The sequence below is a fragment of the Dermacentor variabilis genome, chromosome 2 (genome assembly GCF_050947875.1).
Source record: "Dermacentor variabilis isolate Ectoservices chromosome 2, ASM5094787v1, whole genome shotgun sequence".
Classification (NCBI taxonomy): domain Eukaryota; kingdom Metazoa; phylum Arthropoda; class Arachnida; order Ixodida; family Ixodidae; genus Dermacentor; species Dermacentor variabilis.
Window position 1 is genome coordinate 183,998,771 of NC_134569.1, and position 16,297 is coordinate 184,015,067.

The 16,297-nt window shown below is 48.2% G+C and overlaps 1 protein-coding gene across 1 annotated transcript in view; it reads right to left on the minus strand.

Annotated features, from left to right (window-relative positions):
* The window catches only part of LOC142570590 (uncharacterized), a 46,863-nt gene extending 30,792 nt beyond the window's left edge, over positions 1-16,071 (minus strand). The window contains exons 1-3 of the mRNA XM_075678961.1: positions 16,045-16,071; positions 12,461-12,613; positions 5,726-5,946 (exon numbers count right to left, since the gene is read on the minus strand). Of these exons, the coding sequence (XP_075535076.1) occupies positions 5,726-5,946; positions 12,461-12,613; positions 16,045-16,069 (399 nt within the window). The 5' untranslated portion in view covers positions 16,070-16,071. The remainder of the gene's footprint in view (positions 1-5,725; positions 5,947-12,460; positions 12,614-16,044) is intronic.
* Positions 16,072-16,297: the final 226 nt, after the last annotated feature.

The following is a 16,297-nucleotide window of genomic DNA, read 5'->3' on the forward strand; positions in this document are numbered from 1 at the left end:
GTTGTCAGTACTCCGAATCAGGATAATGCGGACAGGTATCAGTTCATCAAAACAATCAAGTTCAACGCAAGGAATATGAAGTTGGAGCCTACGAAACAGCCCCGGACGTTACAGCTAAGAGTCATCCGAGGTGTGCCTGTCGAATATTCCCTGAGAGACATTACGGCAGCCATTATAACACCACGAAATACAACGGCGATCGCAGCCAAACGACTGGGAAACACCACAACTGTGATCGTTTTAGACGACGGTTACAGGGTTCCCACGTACGTGAGTTATACAGGAAACAAGTGAACTTTTGCAAACAGTATAATAGACTTGGACACAGAAGTGACGTGTGCCTGAAGTCTGAAGATAACCTCTGTGCGGGATGCGGCAAGTCCAATCCGGATCAAGATCACACATGTCAGCCCGGTTCCAGCTGTGCGCGAATGACCACCCTACGGCCGACAAAACCTGTAAAGCCAAGTTCAAGAAACCCTACATAGTCAAGCAACGACAATGGCTTCGCCAAGAGCAAGCAATTAAACAACAGGAAGAACGGCAGCAGCAGCTTCGCTTCGCAGACGGGCATCAGACAAACAAGCAAACGCGATCTCCAAGCCCCGGGAGACTGGAGGTGATTCAAGAAAATAGAATGGAGGAGGATAATAGCCCACTGTAACCCAAGAGAAAGGTGACCAAGGACACAGCTACGGCTCCAGCTATGAACTTAAACCAGGCAATTTCCGACCTACAGAATGGGGCTAAGGAACAGGCAGAGGCGACCAGCAATCTTTCGCTGGCAGTCTCGATGATCTTGACCAGGCTAGACAAAATGGAGGCCAATATGTCCGGCATTAATAGCAGGATAACAGAATTTAACCTGAGAAGAATCCCATCGCCACCGGTCAGCAATGCTCATGTGATCCGTTCGGCAGGGAATCAAATTTACAAGCAGCTGAAATTTCCAGGCCTTCTAACATTGTTTTAAGAGCACCCTCCATCTTTCCGCCACTTTCCACGGTAACCACACCAAGAGATGGGGAAGAGTGAGAAAAGAGAAAAAAAAAGGTAAGAGGCAGTGGAACCGCTGGAGCTACGAAGCCAAAAAGGTGGTCCTGCTATACTACCTTAGAAACAAGACTAAACCAGACGCTATGATTCTTCAGGAAACTCACGGATTAGTGAAACAGCCGGGATATCAAGCTATCGGGCCCCCGAACGGGAATAATAGAACAATAACTATGTACTCGTGAAGAAAGTGCTGGTGGTGATTCGCCACGACCCAAATCTCGGATATTGACCACGTGCTTATAGAGCTCCTCCTCAGATAGAGGAAATCCTCATGTACATTTGTTCTATACATATATAGTAACCCAACCCTCAAAAGGCAGCGCTTCATAACTGTCTTAAGAAAGGCTGTATTAGTTATGGCAGGTACCAGTACTCTAACCATAGGGGGAGACTTCAATGCACCGCGCGGTGCCTGGTGTATGGTTATTCGAGAGTGAAGGGAAAATGCTATGGCACGACATTCAAGATACAGATTTAACGCTTGTACATGAGCCCGACTCCCCTACACGTATAGGGACCGGGCTCAACAAAGATACCACACCGGGCCTTACAATCATAAACAAGGTCGCAAAGGTCAAATGGAGACACACCTTGGAAGACCTTGGCAGCGATCATAGAATTATAGCAATCAAGATCGAACAAGCCGCGGATGCCGAAAATAATAGATCCGTTAAACGGATCGACGGGGACATGTTTCGCAAAATAAGAGATGACAGGAAGCAAGACCCGATCGAAAACATAGAACAATGGGCTAGAGACCTCATCAAAGACGTAAGCGTAACCACTCACGCTATCACGCCGGACCAACTGGTAGAGAAGATTGATAGTGGTCTCGCACATATGTGGGGTGCTAAACAATCGTTACTACATAGATGGCGTCATCGAAAGTACAATAGCAGTCTACGTAAACGGATAGCTGAGTTAAACAAAAAGATCGAAGAGCATAGCAAGCATTTATGCAAGCAACAATGGGATGAGTTTTGCAATGATATGGATGAAAAATTTTTTGCTGGCCAGACGTGGCGTATACTCAAATACATGCAAGATCCAGACAATCCCAGGGTAGTCCAAAAACATAATTTGCGAACCCTTTTGCGCGGGCACAAAGGGAAGGAAGATGAACTCATCACTGAGGCAAGCGCTACATAGCTTCCCCCCCAACCCAATCGTCGAGCATGGGCAGTATGAGGGAAAGCCTAACGAGACCTTAGATGAGTACTTCACTACACAAGAAATTAGAGCAGTGCTGCAAAAACTAAATAGGAAATTTGCCCCGGCGCCAGACGGGATCAATAACAAGATGATAAGTAACCTGGATGATCAGGTAATATTTCGAAGTACATAACGGAATGCTCTCACTTGTGCACGCTTTACCTCGGTAGCTTTGCCTTCATTGCGGTGGAAAGGTCTCTGCCAATATAAGTGGCGACACGGCAAACGGCTACGTATTCGTGTGTGGCCTGAGTGTTGAATGTGACTAAATATACATTTTGTCACGTGAGAGACGACACTAAATATTCAGCAAGACGAAATCTCCAACCGTTTATCTATATCCAACGAGACCGAGTATCCAACCAGGTTATTTTCTAAAAAAATGCGTCGTCAACTCTTGTTCACATCGTACATAGTTGCATTAGGCAAAATGTCACCAGGTGGGTCTTGTTTGTCGTTCCTGTGATAACCAGTGACTCAAGTTAGCGTCACAGAGGTTCATATAAGAGCAGCACGTAAACGCGGGAACTGCCTACATGTCTAACTGCACTCTCTTCAGGATTTGCCCGCGAAAACATCCAGATAATCGTTACGGAAGACTTGGTTGAACTAGTCAATAATACTTCGCAATAAAAACGTGCCGTACTGTATGAAAGCTGCTTCCAGCAAGAAAACCAATCTTGTTTGTTGTAAGAGCATTGTTTCTGTCAACAGCGGTTGTCGAGCTTTTTTTGTAATTTAGGTTGTTCATTCGATCAGTTGCTCTGAATATGGAGGGCGTCTGCGGCATTCAAGACAGGTGTATGACGGCACAAAGGTCGCTTAAGATTGCCTAAAAGGAATACATTTACCTAGGCCAGCCTGTCGTTTTGTTGCATAATCACGAATGCTTAGTCAATCGTGTGAGTGCCTGGTGAGTGTGAGTGACCCACCATGGTTGCTTAGTGGCTGTGGTATCGGGCTGCTAAGCGCGAGATCGTGAGATTGAATCCTGCTCACGGCGGCCGCACTTCAATGGGGCGATGGGCGAGTACACCCGCGTTCAAATTTCCGGAGTCCCGTACTATGGCGTGCCTCATAATCAGATCGTGGTTTTGACACGTAAAATCCGAGAATTTTATTTTTCACACGTGGTTACGTTCATGTGCTCTTGATGATGATGTAGCTGTGAGAAGTGCATGCTCAGTTATCTTTACGATGCTCCTCTTGTTCTGCCAATAAACCTCTGTTGGCAGTTTGAAGTGGTGTCGTGTCGCTATCTCGTCCCCGTACTATTGTGCGCCGTCGTTCCCCCGGTATGATTCCCGTTTTGGTACTTGCTATACTAGACGACAAAGAATGAAAGTGTCCAACTCAAGAGGTAAGATAGAATTTCCGGAACTGTCAAAAATGATCAACAAATAGAAAATAAGGGATATTCGAAATTATAACGTGTGAAAGACTGAGGAAGCCGTAAAAATTGACGCAGCATGAAATCAGTGAGAAGGAAACTTCGCATAGGACAAACCAAGGTGTATGCACTGAAAGATTAACAGGGTAATATCATCAGCATCCTTGGAGGTATAGCAAAAGTAGCGGACGAATTCTATACTGACCTGCACAGTTCCCAAAGGAGCCACGATACCTCCATTCGAAGCAATAATGAACACGTTGCAGAGACTCTTTCTATAACTAGTGATGAGGTCAGAAGGGCCTTCCAAGACATGAAACGAGGAAGTGCGGCAGGAGAAGATGGAATAACAGTAGATTTAATCAAAGATGGAGGAGCCATTATGCTAGAAAAACTGGTGGCTCTCTATACGAAGTGTCTATAGACTTCAAGGGTCCCAGGGAACTGGAAGAATGCAAACATTATACTAATCCACAAAAAGGGAGACGTTAAAAAATTGAAAAACTATAGGCCCATTAGCTTACTTCCAATACTATAGAATATATTCAGTAAGATAATTTCGAATAGAATAAGATCAACACCTGACTTTAGCCAACCAAGGGAACAGGCTGGCTACAGGAAGGGATACTCTACAATGGATCACATCCCTGTCATTAATAAGGTAAACGAGAAATCCGCAGGGTACAATTAGCCTCTCTATATGGCTTTTATAGATTACGGAAAGACATTTGATTCAGTAGATATACTAGCAGTCATAGAGGCATAACGTAATCAAGGAGTACAGGCCATTTACGTAAATATCTTGGAAGACATCTACAGTGATTCCGCAGCTACCTTAATTTTCCACAAGAAATGTAGGAAGGTACCTAGAAAGAAAAGTCAGATTGTCAGAAAAGTCAGACAAGGAGACACAATCTCTCCAATGCTATTCACTGCGTGCCTGTAAGAACTATTCAAGCTATTAAACAGGGAAGGCTTAGGAGTAAAGATCAACGGCAAACATCTCAGCAACCTTCAGTTTGCAGATGACATTGTCCTGTTCACCAACACTGGAGACGAGTTACACAAAATGATTGAGGACCTTAACACAGAAAGTGTGAGGGTGTGGTTGAAGATTATTATGCAGAAGACAAAGATAATGATCAGTTGTCGGGCAAGGCAACAACAGTTCAGGATCGCTCGTCAGCCTCTATAGTCTGTGAAGGAGTACGTTTACCTAGGTGAACTGCTCATAGGGAACCATGATCCCTGAGTGTTACTTGCAACACCTCCAGGTGGCGTTCGCCACCGCCGCATCGCTGCTCACGCAAGAGGCCGTGTTTCTACCAGAAGACTCGCCTTCGTGCATAGCGTTCGCCGCCAGCGTTTTCCGGTAAACATTACGGTTGCATAAGTTTCTGTTGCCTGGAAGCGTGCGAAGCACTCAAGGATATTTGAATGCTATCGCGTTCTGCTCTTAAAGGCGAAGCTTAAGCGTCTTCCAGCTTTTTGAAAGCGTGAACTGCAGAAAATTGGCAATAACTTCTCATTCTCGGCTGGCTAGTACTCACCGGAAATTATTTTTTGAAATAATGTGTCATGTCCTGCTCATCTTTGTCGCTATTTCATGGCAGCGGGCTTCGTTCTGACTGAATGAAATGAATTCCATGTGCATAGGGGCTCCAACCTTCGTACCTTTCCACGCAGAAAAGTGATACAGAGGCGTACACAATGGCCCAGCATTCTTCTGGAATTCGTTTTATAAACAGCAAACCCAATGTATCTCACCGTTAAATACCATCACGTATCAAGAGCTTTCATTTTAGCAAATGTATGAAATCAAATGCCCAGTGGCCACAGGCGGGATAGTATATTCAACCAGACGGAATATCTAATTGTGCCTCATTGTTCAGCGAACTTCAATACACACCGTTAAATATTTCGTCTCTTGGATATAGAGGCCTGTTATAAAACGAGTGATCGCAACTGATTACCATCAACAGAAGCCAACTACAAAAGTTGAGTGGAGTCAGAAGGACATGCCGCTTCATAAGCCCCTCGGAATTTCGGTGCGCTGCTAGCGTGTACCTGGGCATCTCGAGAGATGAAGCTTGTGTCCGCCTCTGTAATCTCCTCGTCACTGAGCGTGACGCCATGAGCGTCCATATCGACGACCATCTGGACGAGGCCTCTGGCCACGGCGCTTGGTGGAAGAGAACTGTCGTGCAGTACACTTCGCTTGAACGCCAGTAGGAGCGCCTTGTCCGGAAAGCTCTGAATGTGCCGTGCTACCTGCACTTTAAACTTCCCTGAAATTGAGACGAGCAGAAAAAGAAACACACAGTGAAATACGTGCTACAAGAACATGCACACTCATACTTTCGTTTACGCCGGACCTTGCAGACGTTGTCAGTACATCGTAAAAAAAAATGGGCAAGCTCGCACTTGTTCGTGCGAGGTTTGAAACAGCGAATTTATTCCGAGGCTATTCCGGCTACTGCTAGGTTGTAACTTGGCTGCTGCTAGATTGAAACTTGGCTTCAAGTTGTTTTCGCCCCTATGATCGACCAGCTCGTGCGACCGAGTGCGAGCTTGCCCGTTTATTGAGCGACGTAGACTCATAAACGTGAATGCCAGAAGCCCTTTATTCAGTCAAACCAGAAATGTCTAGCAGAAGTCGTCATCACACTCCGCTTCCTCTTGCCAGCCACGCAGCCCCGGAAACTTTTCCGGAAGATCGTCCTCGCCGTCGAAGACTTCGACCATCTCTTCTTGACTCCGTCTTTGTGTCTGTACAGTCACATGGAGATTGTCCTGACAAGGTGTAGCGCGAACGAAGCCCTGCTACCAATTCTCGACGATGATAGTATCTAGTGAGTCGTCTTTACTCCGTTGGCCTTTGCAGTCTGGACCGATTGATGTCTTGATAATCAAGGCCTTGTGGTCACTATGGTAAACCGGTAACGGCCGGCACATCTCCTTCAGGCATTCAACGTCAAAGCTAGCAAAGACTAAATCAATGCACGTCCCTCTAACGGTCGTAGGTAGAGATCCCCATGTCTCGCTTAGGCAAACCATGCCAAACGAGGTGAACATGTAATTCGAAAGGTACTTCTCCTGTTTGATGTTCACATTGAAGTCACCCACGACCAGAGTCGGGCCACTCTCACTCAACTTTCCAATCTTTGCTGAAACAATCCGCTTAACTTCGTTCTTATTGGCATTGGGTACCATGTGCAGCAGAACCAGCTTGAAAGTCCAATTCAACTTGCTCTCCTCGCTTGAACCCCGCGATGTTAGGTAGGCTGACTTGCGTCACATTCAGGTTGGCCGCGGCCTTGGCATACACGCTGACTCCACCAGCACCTCCTGTCAACGTTATCCTGATTGACAATGCAAGTGTAACGATCAGCACTTTCAGACTGACTCCAACCAAATAACAAAATTTTATTAGCCCGAACTACCCCCCCCCCCGCCTCCCGTCAGCGGCACTCTCGCGGGTCAAGCTCCCTCAGCACCGGTCATCCCAGCCGCTCAGCACCGCGGCAGCCATCTCACCCTTTCGTCCCCCCCCCTTCCCGTCTGTGAAGTGTCTCCACACCTTCCGTACTCCCCCTTCTTTCTTTACAAAAGACCCTTCTGAAGCTGCACACCGCCACCCCCGAAGAACAGCCTCTGAAGGAGGAGCCGAATGGGCTCCGAAACGTAGGGCTACTAAAATTCAGTTATTTGGTTGTAGTCAGTCTGAAAGTGCTAATAAATTTCCCAACCAGACAGGCAATTCTGTCGAAATGTTTAGCTTTAAGTGTAACCATCGATTTGCATCTGGCTGCCCACTTCTCGGTGAAGCAGATCACAGAAACTGACCGGATCAAGTCGTCGAGGTTGACGTCCGCAGTATGACACAGCAACGACCTTACGTTGAGCAGTGCCAAAGAGATTTCATCCGCTGCAACCACAGCCGGGGACTCTCTGCACGTACGTGTAATCGTTTACAGCCTGTACTCGTCGAGCCGCCGACACTACATAGCCAAAGCAGCTAGCGCCCCCCCCCCCCCCCTGTTGCTACGCCACTGGTCCCCCGCCTCGATACGTACATGGTTAGCGCTGGTGACAGCCTCCTTCGCAGGGGCTCGTTCCGCGCCCGCTATGCTACGTTCCAGTTCCATCAAGACTTCACAGTCCTTATCGAAGACGTACTTTTCCTGCTTCTTCACGATTGCTTCCATCTGCTTCTTGTGTGTCTTTACGGAAACGTTGTTGTCAAGCACTTCGACGCGCTCACTCCTGAACGGCACATAAAGAAGACTTGCTCACGCTGATAGTTGAGAATGTCCTCCGGGTTATAATGGTGATACTGTATCACACACGGTACCTTTATCTGCTGGTATACTCTCGTTGTTGCCCGCGTCTATTGCTATACTTGCTGACAAAGCCGGCAAGGCAGACATCTGAAAGGTCCTCGGGTCTCTTCTCATACTGCTCAACCATGTTTTCGCACCAGATATCGGTTGATGACGGTGATAGGTCTACAATTTCACTCTTTGGCATCCGCACACGTACTCGCTCTTCGGGAAAGCACGTGGATATATAGGCTACGAGGCGGCTCTTTTCCGACGTGCTCTGTCTGAGCAGAAACCCGGCAGTCTCCTGCGCAGACATTTGAACGGCCTTCAGCAGGCTAAGTCTAAGCCGCTTCAAGACCTCTGCGTAGCCGAGCGTGTCGTCTTCCTTGACCATCTCGTTGACCGCCTTGTGTAGATTTGACATCCCTCGATCCGCCTTGTTCGCGTAGTCTACAACATAGGCAGCACGACAGGCGTAATGATGAAGAATGGCCTGTATGCCCATGTTATAGTTCATAACTGACGAGATCCACGGGTTGACCCACCTCTAGCTCGGCTCTTGCTTGTAGAGAACGGCTGGCCTGGCATAACCGGCCCGCAAGATCTCCATGCAGTGGTCCTCGTCCCGAACCTTGAAGCGACGCCAGAAGTGTTGAATGGTGTCAAACGGCGTATGTTAGAGTGTCTCGTGCATACTCTCGTACGTCTTCTTCAGACTTTCGATGCGTTTGCGTTCTGTCTCGTCTTCGACGGTGCCATACGGCAGGGCAACGCAGGCCCTGTAGCAAGGCATGAATGATGCGCCGAAGCGACACTCGATCCGTCCTCGTTTATAGCACGTGTGAGTCATCGTGAATCTGTGTTCGCACACGACTCAGCACACTCACGTCTAGCGACGTCAATGTCTCGATCAGTTATATCGTCTCGGGCATGCGTTCGGTCAAATCTTCATTGGGGTCATTCTTTAGCCACAGTAACAGATGAACGTGGGCGCTACCTCTCCGCTGACATTCGACACGTTTGAAGTAGTCCACGACGTAGTACGGTCGAAACGGCGAGAGTCTGCTATCCTTCAGGGTGTTCAGGATTACGCTAAAGATTTTGTCACATTAGATCGCACAGACGACCGGATTGCCATTGACCAAGTAAACTCGATCCATACTGGTTAGTGAATCTATCTCACGAGCAGCTTTGCCCGCCGTGCTAGCTCGAAGTCGCTCTAGGAGTCCATTCAGTCGTTCCCAGTGAACTGCGGCAGCGGACATCGTCAGGAAGGCGTGAGGCTCGCCCAATTGTCTGATCATGGCCAAGACCTCTCTTTTGCGGTCCTGCCAGTACTGAATCGTATTGGGCACACCTCGCATGAATGTCAAATCTCGCTCCATAGCCTCTCCCAGAAATTCTTTGCTTTCCAACTGTTCCTTTGTTGTCGCCCGCGTTGCCTCAGAACGTTGAAATGTCATAGATCGCTCCATCAAGTTGTAGCGCATGACCTTCACTGCCATGTATAGCACGTGATTCGGCTTGACCCCGCGATGGTCGGTTCGCCGTATGTCACTGCTAGCCATGGCAAATGGTGTTGAGTTTAGTGATGTGATCTTTCTTGGCTCCCCCAGGTAAATCTGAGGAAATGACAGCTCCTCGGCGTTACTATTGTTCACTAGAGAAATTAGTGCTTTATTTTCACCAAGGGCGATGTCCAGGTTCAGTAGTCGCATACCGACGGCATCATAGACCATCGTCTTACTGGAAGAGTTCAGTGCGCAGGCCAGTTGAAAAGGATCGTACATGTCCTCGAGTGACTCGCCGCTCTCTATCTCTTCCTCCTTGAATGGTTCGCCCGAAACGTCCGGGACACGACCAAGCTTCTCCCAGTCTATGTTTACGTTGTAGAATTTGTATAGCGCAGTTTCGACCACAAAAGCCAACCAGGCAGGCGTAAATCTTCTTACAAACCAGGCCAGACTTGTACACAGGTTTGGCGAACAACCTCCTCTTGAAGTGAACGTGACTGCGGCATCTTCGGGCACACTCCGAGGCAGGAACTCCAGTGTTTCTTGAACGTCTATGGGAACGTTTATCACCTCTCCCCGTATGCCGTGTTGACCATAGCCATGCGTTAGTCGTCGAATGTTCATGAACGGTATTCGAGGGGATACCATTCGTTCCTACACCTCGTTCAAACTCGCTAGTCCCGCTGACTTGGGTGGATACTTGAAGCCGTTTGCCACGCTGAACTGCTACACCTTCCCTCGTAAGACCGTTTCTCGACAGGCCCTACACAGTCACATCTCGTCGTGGTCGTTGGCCTGTGGGAAGATGTTTCGCAGCCTACACATGTCTTGTGCACGTTTCTCGACAGACCGAGCTGTGTTGAACGTTGATAGGTTCGTGTCAAACCACAGTCGGTCGCGCGCTCGGCAGGAATGTCCAAACTCCAACGAGAGGAACTCACGTTGAAACCGAGCGTTGGCACCCCCGGTTGAAGCGCGAGCTCGGCGTCGCTCTACTCGATCTCCCGCACTGCAGGGTCTTCGCCTAATTGTCGATGCTTCGCAGCGATCCTGGCTCTCTCTCGACTGGCGTATTCCGAGTCTTCGCGTAGTCTCCACCTCTTGGCTTCGGCCTCTCTGGCCAAGTAGGTCGGAAAAGCCCGTCGTCGCCGTTGTTTCTCCCGCATCGCAACATGTCTAGTTTATCTATGCGCAGCATCTTTTTCAGCATTAGGAACTCTCCTGGGCCCTCCCGTGGAGTTAACTGATCGAGCGCCGTCGAGCACACACTTTCATACCATTTTCAAGGGCAAGCGCTTGCGCATTCCTAACCGTTATTACGGCGCATGCGCAGATCTCAGTGCGGCGGTGAAACCGGCTGCGCGCAGTGTCTCCGTCGGTGGACTTTTGTGATACGCGGTCTATTTTACACCGAGCAAGAACAGCTTCGCTGTTAAAAATAATTTCGCATAGCCTAGAAGCTTCCTCCGGCGGGTTCAGAGAAATTCCGGGATCCATCCATCCATCCGCCGATGTCCTGCAAGCGCGACCTGCAAGCCGCATTCCCGGAGATTATCGTTCACAGCGAGAACTCTATAGAGATATACGCACTTCGTGCGCACTTCGCTGGTTTCGCGTTCCGGCAAAAGCCATGGATTTTGATTCGAGCACAGAGGAAGACTTCGTCACTGTACTGATGTGCTCTACCGTGGTGTCAGCTGTGGCAGTGAGGAAGCTTCCGTGGCCGGCCACGCTAGCCGCCTCCTGCCCGTACTCCGCACGCATGACGAGGAGTATTAAAGTTGTAATTTCTAGTTCGCCTTGCGTGGTCATCGGCGCTTACTTTTTGCGCATTCTTTTGCTGCTATTTAGCTGCCTGTGAGTGTTACCGCCGACATTCGACACGTTGTTGGAACAGCTGCGCCCCAGCATGACGAGGCAAGACACCAATTACATGTCTGTAATCTGCCATGGTGGCGTGTACTTTGTAATCGCATTCCTGTATCGTCTGCCATCGTGGCGTGGACATTGTAGTTTATGCGGCGCAGGAGGACGCTGGATGAAAACACACGCTAACATAACTTTCAGCGCACCGCTGATTGGTATTGCAGTTTTGCGACCACGATTGCGCGACTGAAGAATTGAGCAGTGAGTGATTGGCACAAAATAGTCGCTTTTAGCGAAAAGCGACCACTTGCGACCATTTGCGACTGGTCGCTTTGCGACCAACTTGGTCTCACGACCGCTGTCAGCCGCCGGTGTGAATAAGCCTTCACACAGCTTCTGAAAGCATTTGTTGTCACGAGGCAGGAATGGGAAAAACTTGCACGCTCCCGTGCACTCATGACGCATGCAAAGCACAGTGGCAAGTCTGTGGCCGAGTGTAAACTGGGCGCACTTTCTCCCGCTCGTGCTGACGTCACGCACGTACCCGTCAACTGAAAGAGCTCGCTGGCATTGGCACGAGAAAACCATACGTGCACCGTGAACTAAACAACAGAGAATACAAAAAAAGGATCGTGGGTTAGCGTTAGCATCGGGCTGCTGCGCTTATAGGTTCTATGCCATCGTCAGACACTTTAGTTTTCTTGTTATTGAAGACACTAGAAACGAGGAGACAGGAACCTTCCTGTCGCAAAGTGCGCGTGGTGAGCCCAAGAATACTTTGGATTAAAACACACACACACACACACACACACACACACACACACACACACACACACACACACACACACACACACACACACACACACACACACACACACACACACACACACACACACACACACACACACACACACACACACACACACACACACACACACACACACACACACAAACACACACACACACACAAACACACACACACACACACACACGAAACATCGCGGTGTTTGTCACCCCTCCGCGTTTTAAGGAGGACGTTCCATGCTAATGCCAACGATATGGTGCATTCCGGTAACACGGCGCTGGGTCTTGAATACCTGGATTGGTTCTGATGGTTGCCATGTACGAGTACGTAGGATGTGGCTGAGGCGACAACACCTGCAAGTCGACCATGACAAAGTCACAGCTGTCCGGTGGAGCAGACCGCAGGAAGGTACCAGCGTCCGTGTGGCACACAAGACCACGCAGATCTGCAGGGTATACGAGCGTTAAGTGAGAAGCAGAGAACAAAGTTGTGACGTTTGAGCTATATACAAAGTACGATAAGTTGTTCTAAATATATTGTACTATACGTAGTAAAAGGTGTTGCGCCCTCAGGGTGCTTAGTTTGTCCCATAGCTAACATCCTTACCTATAAGGGGTAACATATAGACTTGCTGATGGGGACAAACGAAGTGTTCTTGTTTAGCGACATTTTGTGGCAAGTAGACGTGATGATAGCTTCGACACCAGACCCGCAAACTGCAGTTAATAAACTTCATTAGCTACATTAGCTAACTTGATTACCTAACTACGACTTCCCTTATTGCAGGCGTAGGTTACTGTCGCCATCATGTACAATAATTTTTGGAGCGCAGCTCTCAGGCGCCAGTTCCTACGGCGCGCGTCGGCGTCGGCGTAACCGAGCGAACGAGCGCAGCAAAAGATGAAAGAGGGAACGGGGAGCGCAGCGGGAAGTGAAAGGCGCGAGGAGGAAAGCGGTGGAGGAGAGTATGGCGAAATTGTGAGAAGAAAAGCCTAGTGCGGCGACGATGGCTAAGAGGTGGCGCCAGAGTAGCGCGCGTCGTCTTCGAAGTTTGGCTGCGGTGGCTGCTGTGAATCGCGCCCACGCGTCATCGACGCGCTGCCTCTCGCTATCTCCAGATTGGCGAGGCAGTCGCGCCACATTTCACTCCATTTGCAACGTGTTGCACGAGAGAGATTGTCTGCGCCAGCCAACATAACGCTAAATGAAAACACGTATGCACCTGCGCTCAAATTTCGCATTAGGGAGTACGCAACTGTCGGTGAATTTTTTAAAGCGGATGAGCTTTCTTCGGTCTTTTCGTCCATTCTTGTATTTGGTGGTCGATCGTCGAATTCGACAAAAAAAAAAGAAAGAAAAAGCAACCTTCGTTAGCGCGTTCTCTCTGGCTCTCTTTCACGCACGTTTTTCCGCGCTATTCGCTTGCATTGACAATCACCGTCAATGGTTTCTGCCCATTTTCTTTCAGCTTTAAGAGTAAGGTAACCTATGAGAAAAACCAACACCCTTAAGAGTGCAAAACTTTTTACTTTGTACGCAATGATGTCTTGGGAAGAGATCTTGGGATACTTGCTCCGCTTAGCTGTTCTACTAAAGTCGATAATTAGGGTAGTTGGTATCCGATCATACTAAATGATACTGATCGTATGATCATACTGAATAGGAGGAGGGCAGCGCAGAAAGAAAAAAAGAAAAACACGACACAAAGCAGGAAGCATACGACACACACGCTGCAACCACAAGTAGAACGGCGCTAGTGCCTTAAGCTCAAGAAATATTTGCCAAAAGTTGCGAGCGCAGCCTGTGTGTCATCTGCTCCCTATTTTGTGCCGCGTTTTTGTGTGCTGCCCTCCTCCTCTGCAATATCCATATACTACGTTACGCGTCGCGTATGCCGAGCCCTATAACATAAAACTATTCCAATATCTTTTTATTCCAATCTCCTGACGTCAAATTCGCGTAACCGCCAACGCAAGCATTGGGCTGTGACCCGCAGGGTTGTCTGAACAAACCATTCAAACGCTCTCGTCGTTTATAGAAGGCGACTTTTGTTTGCTTTAAAAATGAATAAAATTGCCTACACTAAGCGGCTTGTCTTATATAACTGGCTGGCAAGAGGCGAGGAGCACGCTGAAGTGAAGAGGGTTCGATGGGGTCGAACCAGCGTAGTGAAAATAGATAACAGGATGAGGAGGGTGGTGACAACGTCTGCCATTGGTCCGCCATCCCTTACTTTGCTTGCGGTGGCCGGTCGAAAATCGCGGCGGCGTGCAACGGGAGGTTAAGAATGTGGCTAGAACGGATCCTCAGCAAGGAAGAGTTGGCAGAGCGATGTCGTATACGTGCTGAAAGGGCTCGATAATGTCACACTGCCCCGCAAAAAGTCTTATTATAGGCAAATAAATCCATGCTCTCCGGCAGGTACGAGTAACCAGTGCCTGAGCGATCAGCGGCCAGCCATCTTCTATTCCTTTCGGAACGGGGCAGTGTCTGGCTATTCAGAAAAATATTCGTTTTTGTTCGGCATATTAATGCATCTTTACGCGTTCACGTCACTTTGATGCGGTGAGTTTTCGCGGTGTTGTGACGTCGCGTGACAGACAGGCGAAGTGGGCGCAGTGGCTAATGGCAAATGTGTCGAATCAGAAAGAATAATTTTTCTTTTGTTCGGCCTACCCATGCATAATCAGTGTGTACATATCATATCTGACAGGGCGTTTTCGTGGTTTGCGCGACGTCGCATAACAAACACGTGAAGTGGCTGTGGTCCGAAAAATGTTTAACCAATCGTGAAGCGCTGGTAGGAGAATTGGAACAGAAAACTTTGGAATCGCGTTACGTTATAGTGCCCCTGCTTCGTCCACACCGCCTTGAAGAGAGACCTCAGAAGATGCCCTTGTGACTTGCTCTGAGACAGCACAGAATAATTGGGAATCCTTTCGCGCACGGCCATAACATTTGGGAAAAGAAGACGCAGAGTGCAATAAAGTCTTTGTCTTCCCACAGCAATGGAAACACTCGGACGCTTTTAGGATAAAACGATTGTTGTTCATATTTACGCCATTCGCCCAAATAAAACTTCGCATAAACAGAACACATTTTTCTATCTTTTCGAGTTCCGTTTAAGCGGAAAATATGATACTGACGTTTTACCAGCGATACTGATATCAGCTGCTTGTTTTCAGGCTGCTAGAGAGACGGCATCGAGCTGGGGAAGTGTTTTGATTTCAACCTATCAAACGTCATTATCCCACCACATGCATTAGGGTTCATGATGCGTAGGCGATGCCAAAGCCTCTAAAAGCATAATTCTTTACTGCATATTAATTTGAGTTAAGCTTTAGCGCGGTACGCGAAGACAGCAAGAGAAAACGTTGATCTCTCTGTATGTCTACCGTGGAAATGCGGCGCATGCGCAGATGGTCCAAAGTATCACTGTAACGCATCACGTGTCCAGAAAAGCTAAAGCTCTTTATTAGTTGGACTCCTGTTCGTCTTGCTTCGTGATATGAATGATGGAGGTTGGCTTGATATCTATGGAAAAAAAGAATTCGCGCGCCATCCTATTTTGCTGGCATCGAACCGTATACTCCTTGAAGGGCTGCAGATAATAGCGCCTCTCCCTCTTCTCAATCATTTTCACTCTTCCTCTTTTTGATTGTTGTAGCTGCATGACAATATCGGTAGAGAGGTCATTTGATCGTTTAGGAGCCGATTAACGACAGATGAACACTGGAATAGGAATTTCCCATGAAGAGGTTGTAACGCAGGCTAGAGTTCGTTTTTTATCGCTTCAGCATCGCATATCTGCTATTACCGTGCCCCATGAACTTACGCGTTTAGTACAACATGAACACTTCATAGAACGTGACTTACCCCTTCGAACGTAGTTTGGATTCATTGGTCTATCTGAAAAAAAAAAGAGAATTGCATGGAGACATTGGCCTTCACTATATTGTGAAAGTCCCCGAGAATGCTACGGCACGCTGTAGATTACGCGGTAAGATATGTTAGAAATGCCTTTTAGTTACGTGAACCATAGAGCTTTCTACTATTATTACTATACAGGGAAGCCCGGTGCTACGATTATTCGACGACCATGGCAATGATAATTAGTACGTGAGATTGG